Source organism: Pogonomyrmex barbatus, unplaced genomic scaffold (genome assembly GCF_055798465.1).
Source record: "Pogonomyrmex barbatus isolate J1 unplaced genomic scaffold, ASM5579846v1 scaffold7, whole genome shotgun sequence".
NCBI lineage: Eukaryota > Metazoa > Arthropoda > Insecta > Hymenoptera > Formicidae > Pogonomyrmex > Pogonomyrmex barbatus.
The window spans coordinates 10,452,824-10,473,193 of NW_028297171.1; the positions used below are offsets into that span (position 1 = coordinate 10,452,824).

At 34.4% G+C, this 20,370-nt stretch overlaps 4 protein-coding genes and 1 long non-coding RNA gene across 8 annotated transcripts; 2 read left to right on the plus strand and 3 right to left on the minus strand.

Annotated features, from left to right (window-relative positions):
• Nucleotides 1-381: 381 nt before the first annotated feature.
• LOC105432663 (katanin p60 ATPase-containing subunit A-like 2) lies at nt 382-4,995 on the plus strand. 3 transcript variants are annotated; one of them, XM_089082943.1, is made up of 8 exons: nt 382-1,055; nt 1,630-1,700; nt 2,054-2,149; nt 2,692-3,004; nt 3,193-3,361; nt 3,442-3,554; nt 3,863-4,068; nt 4,420-4,995. In XM_089082943.1, exons 1-8 carry the CDS (start codon nt 993-995, stop codon nt 4,802-4,804), a joined length of 1,416 nt encoding a protein of 471 aa, XP_088939069.1. In that variant the 5' UTR covers nt 382-992; the 3' UTR covers nt 4,805-4,995. The 3 variants fall into 3 exon arrangements, with proteins under 3 accessions (XP_088939069.1, XP_088939068.1, XP_011645880.2); XM_089082942.1 differs by having other exon boundaries at nt 383-1,482; nt 2,054-2,233; XM_011647578.3 differs by having other exon boundaries at nt 383-1,055; nt 2,054-2,233.
• Nucleotides 4,996-5,138: 143 nt separating this feature from the next.
• Smn (survival motor neuron) lies at nt 5,139-7,613 on the minus strand. Of its 2 annotated transcripts, none has more exons than XM_025219732.2 (6): nt 7,490-7,613; nt 6,699-6,872; nt 6,498-6,612; nt 5,972-6,287; nt 5,830-5,900; nt 5,139-5,300 (listed from the first exon to the last, which is right to left on the minus strand). In XM_025219732.2, the coding sequence occupies exons 2-6, from the start codon at nt 6,771-6,773 to the stop codon at nt 5,239-5,241; spliced, it is 639 nt and encodes a 212-aa protein (XP_025075517.2). In that variant the 5' UTR covers nt 6,774-6,872; nt 7,490-7,613; the 3' UTR covers nt 5,139-5,238. The 2 variants fall into 2 exon arrangements, with proteins under 2 accessions (XP_025075517.2, XP_011645872.2); XM_011647570.3 differs by lacking the exon at nt 7,490-7,613 and adding an exon at nt 7,239-7,445.
• A 309-nt stretch (nt 7,614-7,922) lies between these two features.
• LOC105432747 (multicopper oxidase 3) lies at nt 7,923-20,127 on the minus strand. The gene is made up of 10 exons (XM_089083043.1): nt 19,890-20,127; nt 19,509-19,608; nt 17,961-18,069; nt 17,117-17,327; nt 16,225-16,391; nt 15,810-15,987; nt 9,378-9,770; nt 8,903-9,124; nt 8,476-8,694; nt 7,923-8,387 (listed from the first exon to the last, which is right to left on the minus strand). Exons 1-10 carry the CDS (start codon nt 20,125-20,127, stop codon nt 8,218-8,220), a joined length of 2,007 nt encoding a protein of 668 aa, XP_088939169.1. The 3' UTR covers nt 7,923-8,217.
• LOC105432658 (uncharacterized) lies at nt 9,954-15,792 on the minus strand. Its single transcript, XM_011647565.3, has 2 exons — nt 13,503-15,792; nt 9,954-12,304 (listed from the first exon to the last, which is right to left on the minus strand). The coding sequence occupies exons 1-2, from the start codon at nt 13,887-13,889 to the stop codon at nt 11,858-11,860; spliced, it is 834 nt and encodes a 277-aa protein (XP_011645867.1). The 5' UTR covers nt 13,890-15,792; the 3' UTR covers nt 9,954-11,857.
• On the plus strand, nt 19,488-20,351 carry LOC148934995 (uncharacterized). The gene is made up of 2 exons (XR_016140815.1): nt 19,488-19,597; nt 19,835-20,351. It is a non-coding gene; the product is annotated as an uncharacterized LOC148934995 (long non-coding RNA).
• Nucleotides 20,352-20,370: the final 19 nt, after the last annotated feature.

Below are 20,370 nucleotides of genomic sequence, written 5' to 3' on the forward strand. Positions count from 1 at the left end.
AATTTATTATTGAGTTTTTTTCAAATAAATATAAAATGTTAATTTAAACGTATAATTTAACGTATAAGAAAGTCCATTGAATATCGAGAAATTAGTATATAATATATAGAATTGAGAAATTAATATATAATTTATAAAATTGTAAATTTATGATCGAATGGAATTTCGTCAATTTATGACGCACGAGATGCATAGAGATTTGCACAATTGTCTAGGTAAAATTAGTTATTAATTTCTTGCAACCATATCGTTTGCACTCGCTGCCGTACTATTGATGTGGTCACACAATTCCTCATTCACATTTGCTTATTTTTATGTTATGTTCAAATGGCTCATATTTTCGATTACAATTTTGACATAAATGATGTTATCTCTTGATAGTAGATTTAAACAAATTATATTAATGAAAAATTTATTTATACAAGTTACTTACTCTCTGTATACAATATTTATCTTTACACCTTGGCCTGTATTTGACATTCAACTTTCGATACTGCATCGATATATTTGTATCTAAAATTTATCTAATATCTCGTTCTGCATCATTAAGAATCGTCTTGAAAAGATACAGTAACTTAAATTAAATGATTAAATTTTTATCCAATTCCATTTCGTAATTCTCTCTCTCTCTCTCTCTCTCTCTCTCTCTCTCTCTCTCTCTCTCTCTATCGCCACTATCCTCCACTATTTGTTCTCTCTTATGCGCATGATTGCACATATACGATTACATTTATCACTTTGCTGATAGTGATTCAACCTTTTTTGAAAACAATTGTTGCGTTGAAAACAATTGAGAATGCGCGTCACGTCGCCAAGGCAACCGTGTACTTTCTCACAATCTCAAACACAAGTCTAGGTCCTAGGATATGATAGGGTTGGATACGGTGCACCGATCGAACGAGCATTAACGGCGTATAAGAGCGAATATCGCTGCAAATAGAATAATTAACGTGAATTCTTGTCGTCACGTGGGAAAGGCAAGGAGAGAAATCATGAACGATTGCCTATCATTGAACGCGACCGCTAATCGCGTTGCTCATTTGGTGCGCGAAAAAGTAAGGATCAACTCACGATTCGGTTTTATGAGATAAGTCTTAGTCACTTCCAGCATCTAGGCAAAGATATCAAATCTAGGCATAAAAATAATAAAATATCTAGAGACTCGTGCACACACGATTACTGAAAACTGACTATTTAGTGTCTCTTTTCCCGCTTTCCGAGCTCTCGGGGTTCTCTGGGATCGTTCTGGATTGATATGCTCGCTACTACGCGTGCCGTAAAGATACGTAAAATTGAAACAAACAATTCACGCAATAAATAAAATAGATCGAATAAAAATATGAGTGCATTTTTGAATCATAAGGATTACCAGCATGCCGATGCTGGTATCGACACGGCGTGCAGACTGAAAAATACATCAAGTCAATTCTAGATGCCGGAAGTATATCAAAGCGTTAATGATCCGATGATGCGATAATGTGCGTAAGTAGCGAACGGGCTACTCCGCAAGTTTGATTTTTTAAACCAATTATAATTATAATGTTCAAACAAAATATAAGCTAGTTATGTAAGCCAAAGAGTAAATTAAATTATAAATTTAATAATGAATACGTTAATCAATTTAAACAGGAGGAAAAACGTGTCCAAGAACGTCGGCGTCACCTGATTTATCTAATCGCTGCCTTTTTACGAGAGCAAGGGTGAGCAAAGACGTCTACATCTTTATCTTATGTTTAATACTCCATATAAAACGACCTATTAAACTTTTTAAAATGTCGATCGCTGTTAATGTCAAAATTTTAGGTATTTTCAGTAAGTAGTAAAGACACATATGAAAAAAACGAAAAACGAAAATATAAGCACGACGGACGAGCGAATATTTGTGACCAAAAGAAACTTGTATGCGAATTTCGTTCCAAATATTTGAAGCAATTATTACGAAACTTTACATTGTAATCTTTTAATTTAGAAATTAATATAAATTTGACAAGCAATAAACATAGCATATATAATTACGAAACAAAAATTATGCAAATATTGATGTATTTTGTAGTTATTCCAATACCGTAGAGAGTCTCTTCAAAGAAGCTCAACTCTCCCGAGACATTAACGTGTGCGACAACATCGATCTGGAAACTATTATTCTCGAGTACGTCGATCATTATTATGCCAAGTACAACAGATATCCAAAATTATGTAAGAAGGCGGAAATCGGGAATGTCATACAAACTACGTAAGAAACATAGTCCATTCTCTACAAGTTTTTTATATATATATATATATATATATATATATATATATATATGTATATATGTATGTATATATAACGTGTGTGTGTGTGTGTGTGTGTGTGTGTGTGTGTGTGTGTGTGTGCGCGCGCGTGTGTGCGCGTGTGTGTGTAAAGTATATATGGAAAATCCACGAGAGAGACACACCTTTGAGAATTTATTATAGAGGAATATGTAGATACAAGTCTACATTTATGTACCAAAAGAGAAACCTCTCCCTTCCCCTTTCTCTATTTTCAGGAATAACAAAATCATTCAAAACATCAAATGATTCAAATTATTCTCAAACGCACAATATAATATGGATCAATTTAATAACTTGACTTGCATTTTCTAATTGATACGACCATCTTTTTACACGTTTGATAAATATAAATTATCAGAATCACTTTATCTTTCGTAGCAACAATAAGAAAGAAAGAGTTTCAAAGATTCTCAATCCCAAGCAAGAGGATAGTCGCGTTACCGAGGAATGTAACAACATTGGTAGAAATAAAGTTGCAAAAGCGATACATACCGCTTCCACGTGGAACGAATTGAATCTCGGTATAACGGTGACGCCAATCTTTCCTACAGAAAGCGGTGATCAGCGAGTAATCACACAAGTACCGATATCTGACGAAACTTTCGCCGACAGTGACAAACTACTCAAACCTATCGGTAATCTCTATCCGCTCGGCTCTGAGCTAAAAGAAATCGCAGATGTTATATCACGGGTAAGAAATTGAAAGATACATATCGTAATTTTGACTGAAACTACCCTCTGTTGACTCTCAATAAAGTATAAATCTCATTAAAATTTTTAATAATTTCATATAAATCATAATAAAAGGAAAGCCCTGTTTTCAAGTAATGAGCGTTATATGTGACAAGAAAAAAAAATAAGTAAACCGATAATCCATAGGAAATAGTGCAACAAAATTTAAATGTTCATTGGGATGACGTGAAGGGACTGAAGGATTGCAAAATGTTGTTGAAAGAAGCTATACTCTATCCCCTGAAATATCCGAGCTTATTTAGCGGGAAACTCAGTTCTTGCAAGGGTGTACTATTATATGGTCCACCAGGAACTGGTATGTATTCGGGCGAAATTACTTATTTGAATTATTTGTCCACGGGCAAATTGACGAAGAAACTCATCTCACAAACACAGGCAAAACGATGCTCGCAAAAGCGGTTGCTACCGAATGTGAATCTACCTTTTTTAACATCACTTCCAGTTCCATCATTAGCAAATGGAGAGGAGATTCGGAAAAATATATTCGCGTAAGTCGGACATCCATTTAAGGTGAAAATAAAAAAATATAGAAATAAAGGAAAAATTATGAAACCGAAATGTGATTACGGTACAGTATAAATAATGCAATGAAAATTTTTAACATATTTCTCTCTTTCTATTCAAACTCTATCTATCTATAACTCTATCTGTCTATTATATCTCTATCGCATTTTTTTCTTCTTAGTAAAAGAATTTATCAAAGTATGTCAAATAATAATTCGATTTGTTATTATTAATTAATGTATATCGGCAAGTTTGAACAAGTTGGAATCTGCATGAATCTGTATAAATTTAGGTGCTCATCGATCTTGCTAAACATTATGCACCAACGATAATTTTTATCGATGAGATCGATTGGACGACTACGAGAAACACGGACTACATTTCGTTAAGCTCGGAACCTATTAGAAGATTCCGAGCGGAATTTCTCGCCAGATTGGATGGTTTATTGTCAATGGAATATATAAATGTAGTGTTGTTAGCAGCTACAAACGTTCCATGGTAAGCAAAGCGGATACAGATAGTATATAGATACAAAATTATGTTTCAATACAAGATAAATTTTAATTATTTTTGCATAATTTGTGACTTGAAATTTATTATGCTCCCCCTTTGCTCCTCTTTATATTCAGTATATCCTTTTACTTTTATTGCTTGCCTACTGTATATTGTTCTGGCATATGTATAATTAAATTAAGTGACTCACAATGCTGATAAAATCTTATTTATTTAGCTATTTTTCACGATTCTTATTACATATCTTTTAATTAGTAAAAAGAAAGAATTAAAAAGAAAAAAGTAGTCAAATTCTTTTTCGCAAATTAAATTCTACATAATTTTTATTTTTCCTAGGAATATAGACATTGCCTTGTTGAGACGTTTAGAAAAGCGGATATTTGTGGATCTGCCTGACGAAATTAGTCGATTGGAAATATTGCGATCTTATGTGCGCGACGATCTGCATGACTCGCCGGATATTTTCAAACTTGCTCAAGAAACTACAGGATATTCTTGCGCAGATTTGAAACTGCTGTGTAAAGAGGCGTGGCTCGAGCAATTGCGGCCTATTTGGGCGAGTCTCGAGGCTAAAGCGATCTCTGTGAGTGATATTCAAAATGATGGCCTGATCAGCGCAATGAACTACATTATGCTCGCTAAATCCAAGGTAAAACCCATCGCCAAACATATGAGTACGCAATATATGGAATGGCATAAGGAATTTGGTTTCTCAAAATAAAAAAGTAGCAAAGTAGCTTAGTTTTTCAATTGTAACAAGAAACATGACATCTTCGAAATGACACGTTATATAGATCAACTTTTTGCGAAATAGTGATGTTTCGTGATTTCGATATATACACATAAATCTTTTCTTATAAATTTTGGTTTTTGTCATTTAAAAATAGCATTAAAAAAATCGCTTCGAATATTATATATAAAAATATCATAAATTTTAATTAAATTTATAGTATAAAATATTGTACCGAAACTTTCATAATTGATTTTCTCAAACTCATAAATTACTAATTGATAACGTGTGATATGTGCGAACAAATATATCTTTATCTGCGGGATTTTATTGATGCAAATTTATTTATTAACACAATACCTAAATTGTAACATAAAATTATAAATTTATCCTAAAAATAAGTCTGAAAAATAATCATTTCCAGACTATTGACAATTTCTTCTCTTCTGTTGATTAATTTTAGCCTGCTTTAACCCGTGATAATAACCTACGTGAAAAAATTTGTAATATTATATCAATATGTATAATATATAGTGTTTGGAAATGAAATTTGTATAAAAATTTTGACATTTATTTATACAGCTTTAGAGTTGTTTCTTTTGTAGCAGACATTCGATCGAAGTTTTATTTACCTTTATTTTACCTTCAATATTATATCAATTATTAATAGGTAACTAAACTATTTTTCAATTAGAAATAGATCAAAATAATATTTTGTATATTTTGTAATATATATTCTGAAAAAATATGCAAAAAAATGTAAAAATAGATATTGTATAGGACTTTAAAATTTTAAGAGTATGAAGAAACTTGCATTTTTAATTATTTATAATTCGCAGATTCGATCGATCTGCTATAAAAAAAATTCACTCCTATAGGTATGTCTATCATATATGTGGCAAAAAATTAAGTTTTAAGCATTTTGTTTAAAACATTACAAGATATGTTAAATAGATAATGCTACACATTAATAAAAGATCGGCAAATCAATAACCTTGATATATTTTAAAAATTACCTGTGTGAAATCCACTTATGTACCATGACATCAACATACTAGACAAAGCATCCGCATCAGATTCAGGTAACCTATAAATGGAAATTATTTTCAGTTTATAATAAAATATATTGTGGTTATATCTCTAAATTATTACTCTTACTTTGCAAGAAATTGTGGTGGTAAGGGTGGTGCAGGTGGTATTCCGTCTATTTTTGTAGTGAAATATTCAGATCCAGGCAGATTATTTTCATATTTGGATCTGAAATTACTTGGCTCGGGATTCTCTGTATCACAATCCATTCTTTCGCCATTAATTTGTTTAGAATTCTGTAGGTTGGAATAGGTAGATGTGTCAGAATCTATGACTTCTTCATTAGCCTTTTGTGCTACTGCTTCTTTATGCTGAGCAATTTGACTTTGTAAACCTTCAGATTCCAGAAGAGAACTTAATTCTACTTTTTCTGTATTCTGATATCCTGAGGACATGAATCATCTTTGTTATTATAATCTTTCTTGTTATGTATATCTTTTGATATATATATATATATATATATATATATATATATATATACACACATATATATATACATACATATATATATCATATAGCATATAGACATATATATATATATATATATATATTGTTATTCATAAAATTTATTTAATGTCTTCAAACAAATAATTACCAACAAATTTCACTGTACACATGCCAGAATTTTGATGAATCTTTGATATAATGGCTTCGTAAACTTCTCCATCTACTGAGTATATAGCACGACATGGAGCACCAATGGTCCATTTCTATAATATGGTAGCACAAACTAATTTTTATAAAATATTTACACACTTCTAATAAAACTTAACAAAATAAGTACAATATGTCATACCTTAAGGGGCTTTATTGTGTGACTTGAACATTTGTTCTGTGATTTATGTCTTGCCTGCTGATCTTGAGTATCCATAGCAATACGCTTTGCTACTTCTTCCTTGGCCAAGTTGACAGCTTTGTCATATGCTTGTATCAATGCAGTATCATCCCAAAGATCTTCATTTTCATTTTCCTACAAATTATGGAAGTCGCAATATTTCGGGAACTATTGAATATATATTTATCACTTTTTACATTTTACATGTTCATTACTTTAAACTTATCCGGCTCTTGTAAATTTTTATATTAATAGAACTTGTTACTCTTAAAAGAATGCATTTCTATCATTATCATTATTTATTCATATCTATCATATTTATCTTATTTTTTGACTGCATTTTCATAGCATTTAAAATTAAACAAATATTTAGAATGTAATCAAAGTAAAGAAACAAAGAATACAAAAACTAAATGGAATTAAAGACGAATTAAATATTTGTAAAAATAATCAAAATCTTTATCATTTCATGAAATAATACGAAAAGATTCTCTCACGTACATTTCCATTTCTTCTTAAAAACAACACATTACTTTCGTCTGCCATATCTCGTCTTATACGAATAATATGTCTCAATTTTAAGAAAGAAAAATTTGAAACTACGTTACATATGCTTCTATTCTACAGACGCCAAACACGTCCTCCATATTCTGATTTTAGAGACCTCATATATCGTGCGGTAAAAATTCCAAGTTTTAGGATTCAGAATTCAGAACCGACAGAATTAGAACAAATAAATTATTCGTATCTACGTTTAAATTGTATTGATTGGAATGTTACACCATAATCTTGTCACGTAATTACATATTCTTCCGATACATTCTGTCAATACTTGAGAATTTACACTTTTGCAGTCGAAAAAATACCGATAGTCGGTAATTGTTGATGTTATCGTACGTAGTTGTCGATTTTGATAATTTAACAATCATATCTCTTTCTTCTAAAAGATCAACATTATAATTCTCAGGAATTAACAAACCGTCATAAAGATAAAGAGAAAAAGATAATTAAAATTTTAAGAATCGTGATTCTACAAATATCTAATATTTTGAATTTAAAAGAATGTGTGTGGCTGTGTGTGTGTGTGTGTATGTATATATATATATATATATATATATATAAATAAATAAATAAATAAATAAATAATTTACAAGATGATGAGAGATGACAGATCAAATGCCCAGCTTTCGAAAATTTTATTTATTGTAAATTCTTTTTCGCTATTTATATTAACATGTGTGATGAACAAAACTATAATTATTGTACTTGATATACAACATGTACACGTATCTTAAAATAATAACAATTGATACTAATTCGACTTAAAAATCTGTCTATATCAAAGGAAAGAGATAATGCATCCTAAAAATGATAACTATTGATATAACTTGATATATATAATATTCGAGATGCAATTCAAGTCGTTACATCACGTCATGTATATGTCATGTATACGAAGAAAAGTGATAAAGATATATATTTATGAGGGTTCGAATATCAAATCCATGCCTTTATTATTGCCACAAGTAGGAAAATTGATTGGTACAAGCGGCAAATTTTGCTGCAGACCTACTCTCATTACGAATTGCATTCCAGGCCCAAGTAGTGGAGGATATATAGCAGTACTCCTCGCTTCCCATAGCCAATATCCTGATGAGCATTCGTGATTAAATTAGATTCAATATAGATCTATCTCTATCCATGATTCTATCGTGTTTAACACTTAAAGTAGTTTTACCTAAATTGTCGGTGTAGAAACGAAGAATGACATAGCCCTTGTTCGGTACGACAAAAGTATCTTTTCGTACTGGATTCACGAAATTTCGATATATTTTGCCATTAAGATCCAAGGATACAACATCATTTTTGGTAATAGGCTGCTCAAAACTCTCTCGGCTGATGACACTGGCATTGTAACCATGTAAATGAAACGTATAAGATACATTGCCTCCGAAACCTAGGAAAGATACAATTTCTATATATATTGACTTTACTAATTTTTATATATTATTTTTATAAACACTAACATTTAAATTTCTCTTCAGATACCCGTATCGCACGTCAATATAATATTAATTTTAATTATATAATTTTATTAATTTTTGTTAAAATAACATCGAGATGATATTCTGAGATGATTACATGCGCGATATAGTTTATATTACCTTCGTTTATTAATACAATTTCGATTGTTTTTCGCGGTAGAACTTGGAGTAATTGCAGACACTCGCAAAATAATGGTGTATCGTCACATTCGTCAGAACGTTTATTGAGGGAGCAAATCGATTTCTCCAAGATATTTTCTGGTTGCGATAGTATCGGAGATGATGGATACTTGAAAGACATACCATTGATCTGCGGTATTCTTATCGCACCTTCTTTTAAACCTGAAATTTTCTTTAATACATAATAACAACAAAAATATTATCTTAAAAAGAATATGTAATCATAGAAAGAATATGTTTCATTATGCGTGCAATATATGTGCAACACACATCTGCACAGGATAGAATTATATTTTTAAAATATTTTCTTTTATCTCTCCTTGCATTTAACAATCTAAAGTATCATTGAACTGATCGTTAAACAAACAAACGTCTAATAAATACGAAAGTATTGCAATGATAAAAGTTTTCTTACTTAAGTAAGATGGATAATATCTCGACGTGTAAAGGCTGTAAGAATCGTCCGTCATTTCGTCTGTAAACAACGAAAAAGTATTTGTGTCGAAAGGTACGTAGATCGTTTCGTCGGCTTTTTCTTCAAATTGTGATAATTTTGTACTCTTCAGGTCTAAAGAACAAATAACATTTTTCGATATCCTATGACAACGATGACCACTCTCAGCGATTTCGAATGCCTGTTCGTCCAAGCTGTCAGCGATAGATCTCATCGTGTACGAATCAGGTGCGGCATTTTCATAAAGAAGATATGCCTCCTGACGCAAATTACGACAATCCCGAAGACCCTGAATATCGAAGGCGTACCTGCCAACTGCCTGCTTCGCCAATAAAATACCGTCGAGTCTTTCGCCTAAAAACAAATCCAACATTATAATTGACACAGCTCATCGCATTTTATTTCATGTAAAGTATGATTCTTTGATGGATAGAAAATTAATTAATAATCATTTCATTGAATATAATCAATTACAAATAATCTTATCGTAATAAAAATCTAAAAAATAAAGGAATCACATTAACAGCGACGATAAACTTAACGCTACAATTTTTATTGAACAAAATGTACAAATCTCAATACACATATGTATACGTACATATACATACATATGTAATATAACGTAAAAACTTATCCAAAAAAATATATTTAAATAATTGCAAAAGTTATCAACATTTTTTCAAGAAAGGAAACACTCGATCGCATCGACGTACATGTAACTCATTAGCATCGCTGTAAACAGGATTGTACAAGACTGCACAAATCGACTAATAATAATAATCACATTAAATTTACAGTAATAAATAAACTCGAAACTGCAGTTTATCTGATTAATTGTACTCTTTCGCTTTCTCTTTTCAAAAACTCTATTTAAATGTCAACAACCTACTCGCTCTTGGTTAATACATTTTCGCTAACACTAATTTTCGAAGAAAGTTAACCGACAGACGCTACGTGAGCATTCATTTCGTGCCAGGCAAGCGTTTCAAGATTAATAGAGAGACACGTTATGTCGTTTGTCGGGACTTGATATATTTGAAATAATGAAATATCGAATATTACGAAGACGTACGTTTAATTTTCACTAGGGTATAATAATTTATTTTGATATTTATTAGATGTAAGAGATTGGAGCAAAATTCCATCGGAGAGGGAAATCATGTATTGTGTTGTGAGTTAATATGAATCTGTAATTACCGCTTTGATATCAGATATCTTTGACTCAATTATCATGGACCTTTAAAATCTTAATGCTAAAGAAGAGTAATTATATATTGATTGATTTACATCAAGTTATCGACAATTATTAAGTATCTCATGTCTTTAGGAAATTGAAACAGTCGTGTTGCATGTGTATGTCGCATATGTGTCGTATACGTGCGCACAATATTGTACCATCACGGTGATTACAAACAAAAATATTGCATCTCCATTCACATTCATATCTCATTGTTACCAGCGTTTCAAAACATTTTTCAAAAGCTGGAAAAATACAAAAGAACCCTTATTTATTCTGTTGATTAATATCTGGATTATCTATATTTGTCTTACATTATCGCGCTGCAACAAAAATGATGCCAAGAATCACAGGGAATAACATCACAGAAAGTTAAATTACTTCAAATAGTCAACAACGTGTTGGTCAAATTGTCCGATTGAAAATAACGATAATGATAACGATGACGTGATTAATATTTTAATTTAATTTAATATTTATAACTTTTCTATATTTACAGCTTTTTCCATAAAACGTGCATACGTATAACAACCCAAGTCAACTAAAGATTGACGTTGCCTATAGTTAAAAAAAAAAAAAAAAAAAATAAACAAAAAAAAATAAACAATTGGTTTTAACATTGACACATTCTCGCTCAATCACAACTAGAAAAAAAATTGCTTATTATACAGTCTTGATCATCGATTCAGTCTTTAGAGGCATCCACATCCGACACAACAAGACGGCGCGAAGTTTTACATCAAAGTTGTTACACACCAACTCGCTGACATTCGCATTGCCCTTTAATATCGTGCATATTATGCCACAATCGATCCCTCAGATCCTTTACATCCAGAGAATGCGTAATAATTCAAATAATGTTTCACCTATCCAAAAGTTAAAAGTTATTACAAGTGGAAGAAATGGAAGATGTATGGATATTTATTTCGCTGCGGCATTTCTATTCACAACGCACGCTCGCTCGCGACCAATAGAATGGTCTCTCATATAATCGAATAATTTTATTATTGTTTATTTGGTAAGTCTACTTCCTTTAGTCTCCTTTAGTCTCAGTTGTTTCTAATCTGTTAGGATTGAAGTCTATTCGAAAGAGCGAGTTATGACTCGTTACAATTCGAGCAAACGTAAATCGAGACTGTAAATCGACGACGCGCATTCGCAGCGTTATGTCGACTATTCACGTTGATTCACGCGGATCGACTCATTAGCGATGCGTCTGCGCATAGATCCCGATCTCCGCCTCGAAGAGAATCTGATTGATCCTGAGTTTGGCGACCGACCTTGAGTACGAATCGCGGATCTCGGCGAGCTGTACGGCAATGCTCTCGCCGAACTTGGCAAATTCCTCCTTTGTTTTTTTTCGTTCTTTCTCGTGTGCCAGTGCGCCAGACTCGATCTTGACCCGTCCGGACTCGTCGAGATCGACCGGTGGACTGTCCTGACTCGGTAGAGAACCATTGTACAACTCCATTGCCTTTAAACTGGACGAGGAAGATTCCTCGGCGTCCTCAGCGTCCTCGCTCAATGAGACGTTGAAGGAACCGGTACCGGAGCCGTTCGTTTCCTCGTTGCAATCCATAAAGGTTATACTTTCTGGATCGATGTCGCTCACAATGTACTCTTCTTGCAGTTTAGGCTCTTGTTCAACTTTCTGTGAAAAGGGGATCAGGTTGGATCAAGAATTTTACCGCGTTCTAGTAACTGGCAACATTAGAAATCTGCTCTCTTTCTCTCTTTTGTCTCAGTCTTGTGTTAATTATTAATTACCTTGCCTAATATATGTAATCGAATTGCGAGGGTACGAGTAGCGATTGTGCTCAATTCTGTCGCGTTCGCACGACTCGATCCCCCGATCTCACGCTTTGATCTCCAAGAGAGACGCGAGTATGAGTGCGAGTGTGCGTATGAAGCTTTCACGCGCGCGTATTGATTTCCCCTCATAAAAAAAACTTGAGAATCGCATCGCTATTACGCTGCAGCATAGAGCGCTTTTAAATAAAAATGCTCGTATCTTTCTTCTATTTATTTTGATTCATTGATAATGTACGATGATTTTCAATTCTTCTTTGAATACACAAATTATTTAAACATCGAAGATATTTATCTTTGTCATTTGTCAACGTGGCGTGTCAAAGTATCGCGCGTTATTATTAACCGCTCGTTTGTATGTGTGACGAATCGATAATCGAACGACGCGATTCCAATGATCCACCAAATCCAATCACCAAAAGTTGGATCGAGTCGGACACGGACAGAGAGCGATTTAAATTTTTACTGAGAAGAGGCCGATGACACATCTTCACGCGTCGCCACGGGCCAACGAAATATTTATCCCGACCAGCGACGCGTATATCGCTATATACATACGTATGTATGTATGTGTATATATACATTACACACATACACATATATGTGTGCACTAATCAATCGTCAATTCAATCACAAAGTATAATTACAGTCACTTATTTTCTAACGGCTCAAATATCAGATGATTTTTCAACATTTTCAAATGAAATTACACGAGCAAGTATCGATCAGTCGACTCGATGCAGTGTTGTAATGCAACATACATTACGTTCAACTAGTTTTTCATTTCCCTTTTCGTATTTCACTTTATTAGTGTCGAAGAAATTTCACTCGCGAGATCATCAATGATATAAAAAAATATACATAATTGCGCGCCGAGCATATTTTTGTCAAAGAAAGATTTCATTCGTCGGTACAACAATATCGATTTTCACGTATCGACGCGATCACAGAGAGAGCGATATCGCTAGAGATCTCAAAAAATCCAGAACGGATGATGGAAAAGCGTGACTGTTGGAAATGAATTCCTTTCTTCCGCCTACCTTCTTCCGTTTGCTATATCTACGCGTGCCGAATTGTAGGAACTGCATCGCTTTGAAAGCGAACCACTTGGAGACATATACGTCGTCTGGACCGGTGGCGGCGTCGCGACTGTTCTGTATCTTGTGCACCTCCCGAGAATATTGGCACTTGAGATTAGTGATCTTCTTCTCAACCTCGAGAGTGTTACAGCAGAGAATTTCAGCGAGCTCCTGAATAGCTCGCTTGCGCTTTGCGCGATCCCGATAGCCCCGAGCATTCCAATCCCAGAGGACGCGTCGTTGTTGATACTCGCGCAACAGTTCCAGAGTCTTGTCGCGAGTCCACTCCATACCAACGCGTGTTCCGCTAGGACCGTTCAAGCGGTCCCAAAATCCGTGGCTGTACATATAAGAGATGTTCTAGGACGGAAGATGTACGTACACTGGTTTAGACTTTAGGTGTCTCGCGTGTTTCCGAGCAGGAGCTGCGGGAGAACGCCAGCCAGCCCCCCCGCGCGCGCGCGCGCGCGCGCGCGCAAGCGAGCGAGCGGTGTGGCCGAAACGGCCGACTGTAGCGAGAACCGGTTATTCCTAACTCGTCCGTTAATAAATCACGAGGCAGAATCAACGCGACGTAAGCCGCAGCCGCGAAACGAGCACGCGTTTTAATGATTTTTGCGCGGGGCCCTCGCGCGCGCTTCGCCACCTTTCTTTCTTTATTTCTCTCTTTACGGAATTTCTCTCTTTACCCCGGGGCGGGAGCACGAAGACGACCGAGTCTGCGCGAATGTTCGCCCGCCGCTTGCTATACCGCGCGTCCCACCATTCGCATCGCTATCCGAATCTGTTAATGTTGTTACCAGAGAGGGAGAGAGAAAATTTTCCTCTCTTGTCATTGCACGCGATCGCTGATTTCACCATTTGCTCTGTCGATCTTGCCGATGCTGCTGATGTTCATGCTTTCCATGCTCATCAACAATGTCGTCGCATTACGCTCTCCTCTTCCTCTCTTCCACCTCTCGGAATCTTTTTTCTGTCAGATCTCAAACGTAGACACGGATTTGCATTAAAGCTAAATCAAACACAGGATCATTGTAATTCTATTCTATTTCTTCAAACTGTTACGAACGCGTGTCCTTTCAGCGATTCCATGATTCAAGAACCAACATAATTTCATAACTGTGTATCCATAATCGCAGTATCCATTCTTTCAAATATACATACATTGTACATTGTCGAGATGTGAATTTCCATCATCTCCATCCCTTTTTGTCATTGGCTGCGAATAAAATGTTCTTGACGAAATCTTGCGAGACGACTTGTTTCCAGTTTTAAAATCTGTCCTCTCTTCTCTGTGCGCGCGCATACAGTCCTCTCTTTTGTCATCCATTCATTGTACCATTCGATTATCAATGTCTCTTTTCTTCTATCCGCTTCCCTCTTCTCTCTCTCTCTCTCTCTCTCTCTCTCTCTCTCTCTCTCTCTCTCGGTGCAGCAGGTACACGAAAGGTACGCGAGGATAGTTAAAGTATGTGCAAGAGATCGATTGGAGTCAGCAACACTCCGGGAATAAAGGCGTGTGTTCGCTCGAATGCATTTCTCTCGGTATCTGTTTCTTCCTTTCGTGAACGAGACGCTTTGTCTCGCATTAGACAAAGACATCTTGATTTTTGTTACAAGTTGACAAGAGTAAATAATTATATAAGCATCAATTTTTACGCACAAAATTTTAAATTACAGAATGAATTATATTTCATTCATTTTAAAGTATTTTAAAATGTATTCTGCTATCAAATGATAGCAGAAAACTTGTACCAATAGAAGACCTAATGAGATAGGCCTAATGCTCTACAATTTGAAATTTCAACAGCTCAAATATCCATTTAGCACGTGCTATATATACAATATACGTGCATTAGGCTCTTCTTCTTCAAGTATTGCTAATTGATTAAAATAACTCAAAAATCTAAAAATTACACAAGTCAGATAAAGTCTAGAAGAAGAGAAATTTGTCGTTCACACACTTTTGTTTCTCAAGTCAAAGTAATGTATGTGTACGTAAACTTGAGTATAAATATATCATTTGCACACATTTATATATATATATATATATATATATATATCCTTAACAAAACAATTTAACCACAGAGATCACGAGAAAAAAATTTAAAATTGGTACGTGTAAAATGATTAGATTTTGAGCGTGTCCGCGTATACATTCACGTAATTAATTCCAATATTATATTAATAAGAAAAAAGAAAAAAGTAAAAAAGATTTGTGAAACAGTGATAACGAAAAAGCAGCAACCACAAGTACCTGAAACGTACCTGGAAATAAAACAACATGTGTGCCCGTCATCGATTGTACAGGGTTGCCATCAGCAGCAAATATTCGAAGCGAATGTCCATGGATGGATAGTAAAACGGGACAATCGTAAGCGTTGGCATTAATGAGGCGTAATAAATAACGACGTCCATGCTCGATTCGTACGACTATTCCCCGTGCCTATAAAAATGTCAAATATCTTCTCATAGATTGAGTTTAACTCTTTTATCACATTTTAATCGTAATATAAACTATTGGTTCTACTATTATCAAATAACAGACAGTGTGCCACAATCAACTTGACACTCGACACTTGTTGGTTCCGACTAACCGAGTCGAGACGAAAAGCACGAACGAATTCTTGAGAATAGTAGAAGAGATAAGTAGTAGAAGAGATAAGTAGCGAAAGGATAATACCTGGCCGTTTACGAGAAGTTCACCCGGCGTAGGTGGATAAAGACTCGCATGTCGCGTTAGTGGAATTGATGACCTTGATGACAATATAAGTGTCCTTTCCAGATTAAGATCGTCCCGTGATCCTCGAACTGTCAACAGTCCATACACCCCATCGGCCTGCTGCGAAACTAATGTCCCGTTCGATTTTATTTTTCCCGCTGACAATTTTTCAACCGCGACTCGGAATTCGCATTGTTCTTCGAATTGAGACACGAATCGTCAAGATGGTCTTGCGGAGACCACATGATCGCGAAGATGGTAACCGAATATTGATCATATCGGAACGTTGCTCGTACATCGTCACATATCGTCAATGAAACCGTCAAGTCGATTCAGCATTTTTGTTTCCAATTACAAAGGACCTGAACTCGAAAAATTCCGAGATAATTTCGGAACGTAATTTTTGAACAAATATGCAAGAATGACGGAAAAACGATAAAGAAACAGCGAGAGATACGCGCGCCGATCCCTTGCTCTTTCGAGCTCGCGGACGTTATTGATCTTGTTTCTCTTGATGCGCGAGCGCCGGATAGAACGACCATCTACGGCGTAGACCCGAGTCAAAATCGGCCGAGTTGATAATAATTCACTGTAAATTTGTAAGCATGGTTCGAGTTTGCGCAGAATTTTTTTACAATTTTGCCCTTTGTTACCAGAAATCATGCGATTTTCCTGTGTTACATATATACATTAGCTTCATACATAAATTCGGATCATACATAAATTCGGATTGAGTGTAAAAAAAGAAAAAAAAAAGAAAAAAAAAAAAGAACCAACACAGTAGAGTTTTGTTCTATGTGATTCTATTTATGCGGAAAAAAAAAGAAAATGACAATAAATGAGATTTACGTACCTGAATGAGTATGATAAAAATACGTTCCTATACTTTCGGGTTTTAGTTTATAACGAAAACCATTGAAAGGTAAGATGGGACACTGCGTTATCATAGATACACCATCCATATGATTGAGACCTTTTTGTCGAATTCCATGCCAATGGAAAGCCAGTTCGTCATTTCCTAATTTGTTATAAACGAGAACTTCTATCGCATCACCGAGGCAAATCTATCATAAAAATATATTTCGCCTTAAAGAGACTTTTCCTCTCGCATTTGCGTAAATTATATGTTTTCTCAACTGATATCGCTAATAATCAATCAATCATTAATCATTGTTTTAAGAGTAAGTATACCGAATGAAATAATCAAACGTATTTAAAATAGGTAATCAAAAGATATTGTAATTGTAACGGTTGAACATAGATGTAACAAATATAAGCTGTGTCTTTGGAAGAATGTGAGAAAGATTGTCATCAGATATATTTACGATTCGCGCGATTTAACTTTGCTCTTTTGTGCGTGCGCATGCGTATATGTATATGTATATGTGCGTGATGTGTGAAAGATAGATTGAGGAAATGTTCACCAAACTCTCTGTCTTTCCTCTGATCGAGGGAGGGAGCATCCAATTGAAACATTATATATTTGTTACATTCATGTTGAAAATTAACTTGCTTGCTTGCGTGCGCTTCTCTCTCTCTCTCTCTCTCTCTCTCTCTCTCTCTCTCTCTCTCTCTCTCTCTCTCTCTCTACTCTGTCAAAATTTTATTTTATGAATAAAATTATGAATATAAAATTAATAATAAAATAAATACTTATAAGAAAATCTTTTCTGTAAGCAAATTATACTCATATTTACTTGTATCGCTGGTCCCGGACTTTTTCCATTAATCGTTAAAAGACTCCTTCCTATGGTAACATTTTTGTACGTAGAAATTCCATTGCTGCTTTCAAATTTTTTGTAGAAACTGCCAATTATATTAAAAGAACGTTAACAATACTGCTTTAGAGGTTTTATATTTAACATTCATCATCTTTACAAGTCGATATGTTGAAATTATTGAAATTAGGCTACAGTCCCTATAGTCAATATTAGACGTATTTTATTATAAAAATTTTTATTACATATAATAATGCAAGAGAATTGTTAATAGAGAATATTTGTTAATATTTTACAATAAGATCCGTTAGTTTTACTTTTAACGACACAACGGTACAATTTTATGTGGGAAAGAGATAGAATAGAAAAGGAAAAAAAAATAAGGACAAAGCGTGCGTTTAGCAAAATGTGCGTTAACGAGTTTGGACTTGATTTCAATTTGGCGAATACATAATTACAATTACGATTACGATTACGATTACGATTACGATTACGATTACGATTACGGATGCAGATATTAAAAGAGTGTCAAAGTTTCGCGCAAATTCGATTGAAACTCACCATTTTCAATCGAGTGGTGAGAACCTTTTCTCGATTAAACCTAGATTACGTTACAATCATGCTTCCTGGAAGAGATTAGGAGCGGACATCATTCGACAAATGATTCGTTTCAAAGAGAATCAAGGTGGAAAAAAGCACCAAGAAGCACAAGAAAGCACTCGAGAACACATGATATTAGCATCAACGGTGCACCATCAAGTTTACGTCGAAAGACGCCATTGCTCGCTCTTCCGCTAGCTTTCGCGGAATTACAGTACACGCGTGCGTATATGTATATGCGTACATCTTTCTACTTGTTACACGCGATGGCGGATGGCGGTAGGCGGTAGACGGTAGGCGGTAAGCGGAAGGTTCAAGTGAGTAGGGCATCCTCGACTGATACCGGAACTAACCGGAATCTGTTACCTGTTACACGCCGAACGCGGAATCTATGTACACGACCGTGAATATTAACCGTTACAACACCGCATACTACGTGCCAATTTACTCAATTCACGACACGCGACTAATACATGTGTCTGTTGCATTTCGGAAAATAATTATAGAGAACCATCGAATCTTTTTCTCTGTTAGTACTTTTATCTTCCTAAACACATTCTGAGAATATTTTCAAGATAAGTGGATCGTTACGTATATTCCCTTTATCGTCGAGACGTACATACGCTATGTTACATAAAGAATATACCGAGTCAATTTTCTTCTCCGTGATACCAAGACTACATTATAGCGTATTTCAAAGTATAGACAGATCTCTAATTACATATTCCTTACAATTAGTCATACTAATGAATACATCTAATGAACGTTGATATATTCTTCAGAATTTAAAACTTGAACATTTTCAATAATTTTTATATATAACATAATGTATATCCGTGGAATATACATACATGTATTATACACACATATAATAATGTACATATATATAACACACATACGTGTAAACTTTTATGTTTATAATCTCACCTCGTTATATCCTGCGATTCTGTGACAAAGAAATGATAGACACACGTTTTTTTCGAAGACAAATCAGAGCAAGGCCGTGCACATTCGTGGTAATCGTCATCTGTTTTTTTTTTTAAATGAATAATTGTTTAATCCATAAATGAAATGCACGCTTGTAAATAATATTTTATAAAGATCTTTCTTTATTATTATTAAATATAATACTTGATTGATACACACTGTTAATAATCAATTTAATTTTATTGAACACACAATTTCGCACAATTTCGCGTTAGCAAGCGATGACATGTAAGTTGGTAAATTTTTTGTGTTTCTTTCGAAAATAGATCGCTTTTAAAGATGATGATCAAAGGATAAATAATGCTGAAAGATTTCACTCACCTTCTTTGAATATCTCAAAACACAAAGCCGAAATCGAATAAAAAGCAAACATTAAAACAATGCGATTGTTAAGACGCGACATGATGGCCCAGAATATCTGGGTTGATACCGAGTTCACACACGTACATAAGTTCGAGTAATTCTGTGCGAATCTAAGCCAACGATCGACCGACCGACCGACTCGGGAAGTGAATGCTTTGCGTATGCTTCTTACTCGAGCACATGGGAGCGGGAGCATATGAAAGCAAGGCCTAGGCTAAGCCACAAGTGGTATAAATCGATGAAAAACTGCTTATTTCTTTTCACAAAGATGCGTTAACTACATTTATGCGTAAATAGTTTTATTATTTATACAATTGGATATTCTTTGTATGTATTTAGGAATAGAAAGATGGACAATAAATTATAGTTTTTCCTTTCCTTCTTTTAAATCAAATAAAAGTCAATGAAAACTAATAAAAAGTGGCTTTTATTTTTATAT

Coding starts and splice junctions, on each gene's coding strand:
- LOC105432663 (XM_011647578.3), top strand. CDS start 993: ATGAACGATTGCCTATCATTGAACGCGACCGCTAATCGCGTTGCTCAT. Junction 3,555..3,862: donor ATTCGGAAAAATATATTCGC/GTAAGTCGGACA, acceptor GTATAAATTTAG/GTGCTCATCGATCTTGCTAA. Junction 4,069..4,419: donor GCAGCTACAAACGTTCCATG/GTAAGCAAAGCG, acceptor TATTTTTCCTAG/GAATATAGACATTGCCTTGT.
- Smn (XM_011647570.3), bottom strand. CDS start 7,283: ATGGCAGACGAAAGTAATGTGTTGTTTTTAAGAAGAAATGGAAAT. Junction 6,873..7,238: donor TTTTAAGAAGAAATGGAAAT/GTACGTGAGAGA, acceptor CATAATTTGTAG/GAAAATGAAAATGAAGATCT. Junction 6,613..6,698: donor ACACAATAAAGCCCCTTAAG/GTATGACATATT, acceptor ACCATATTATAG/AAATGGACCATTGGTGCTCC.
- LOC105432658 (XM_011647565.3), bottom strand. CDS start 13,889: ATGTACAGCCACGGATTTTGGGACCGCTTGAACGGTCCTAGCGGAACA. Junction 12,305..13,502: donor GATATAGCAAACGGAAGAAG/GTAGGCGGAAGA, acceptor CCCTTTTCACAG/AAAGTTGAACAAGAGCCTAA.
- LOC105432747 (XM_089083043.1), bottom strand. CDS start 20,127: ATGCTCCCGCTCCCATGTGCTCGAGTAAGAAGCATACGCAAAGCATTC. Junction 17,328..17,960: donor GTCCGGGACCAGCGATACAA/GTAAATATGAGT, acceptor TTTTTATGATAG/ATTTGCCTCGGTGATGCGAT. Junction 9,771..15,809: donor ACATGTTGTTTTATTTCCAG/GTACGTTTCAGG, acceptor ATTTGTTTTTAG/GCGAAAGACTCGACGGTATT.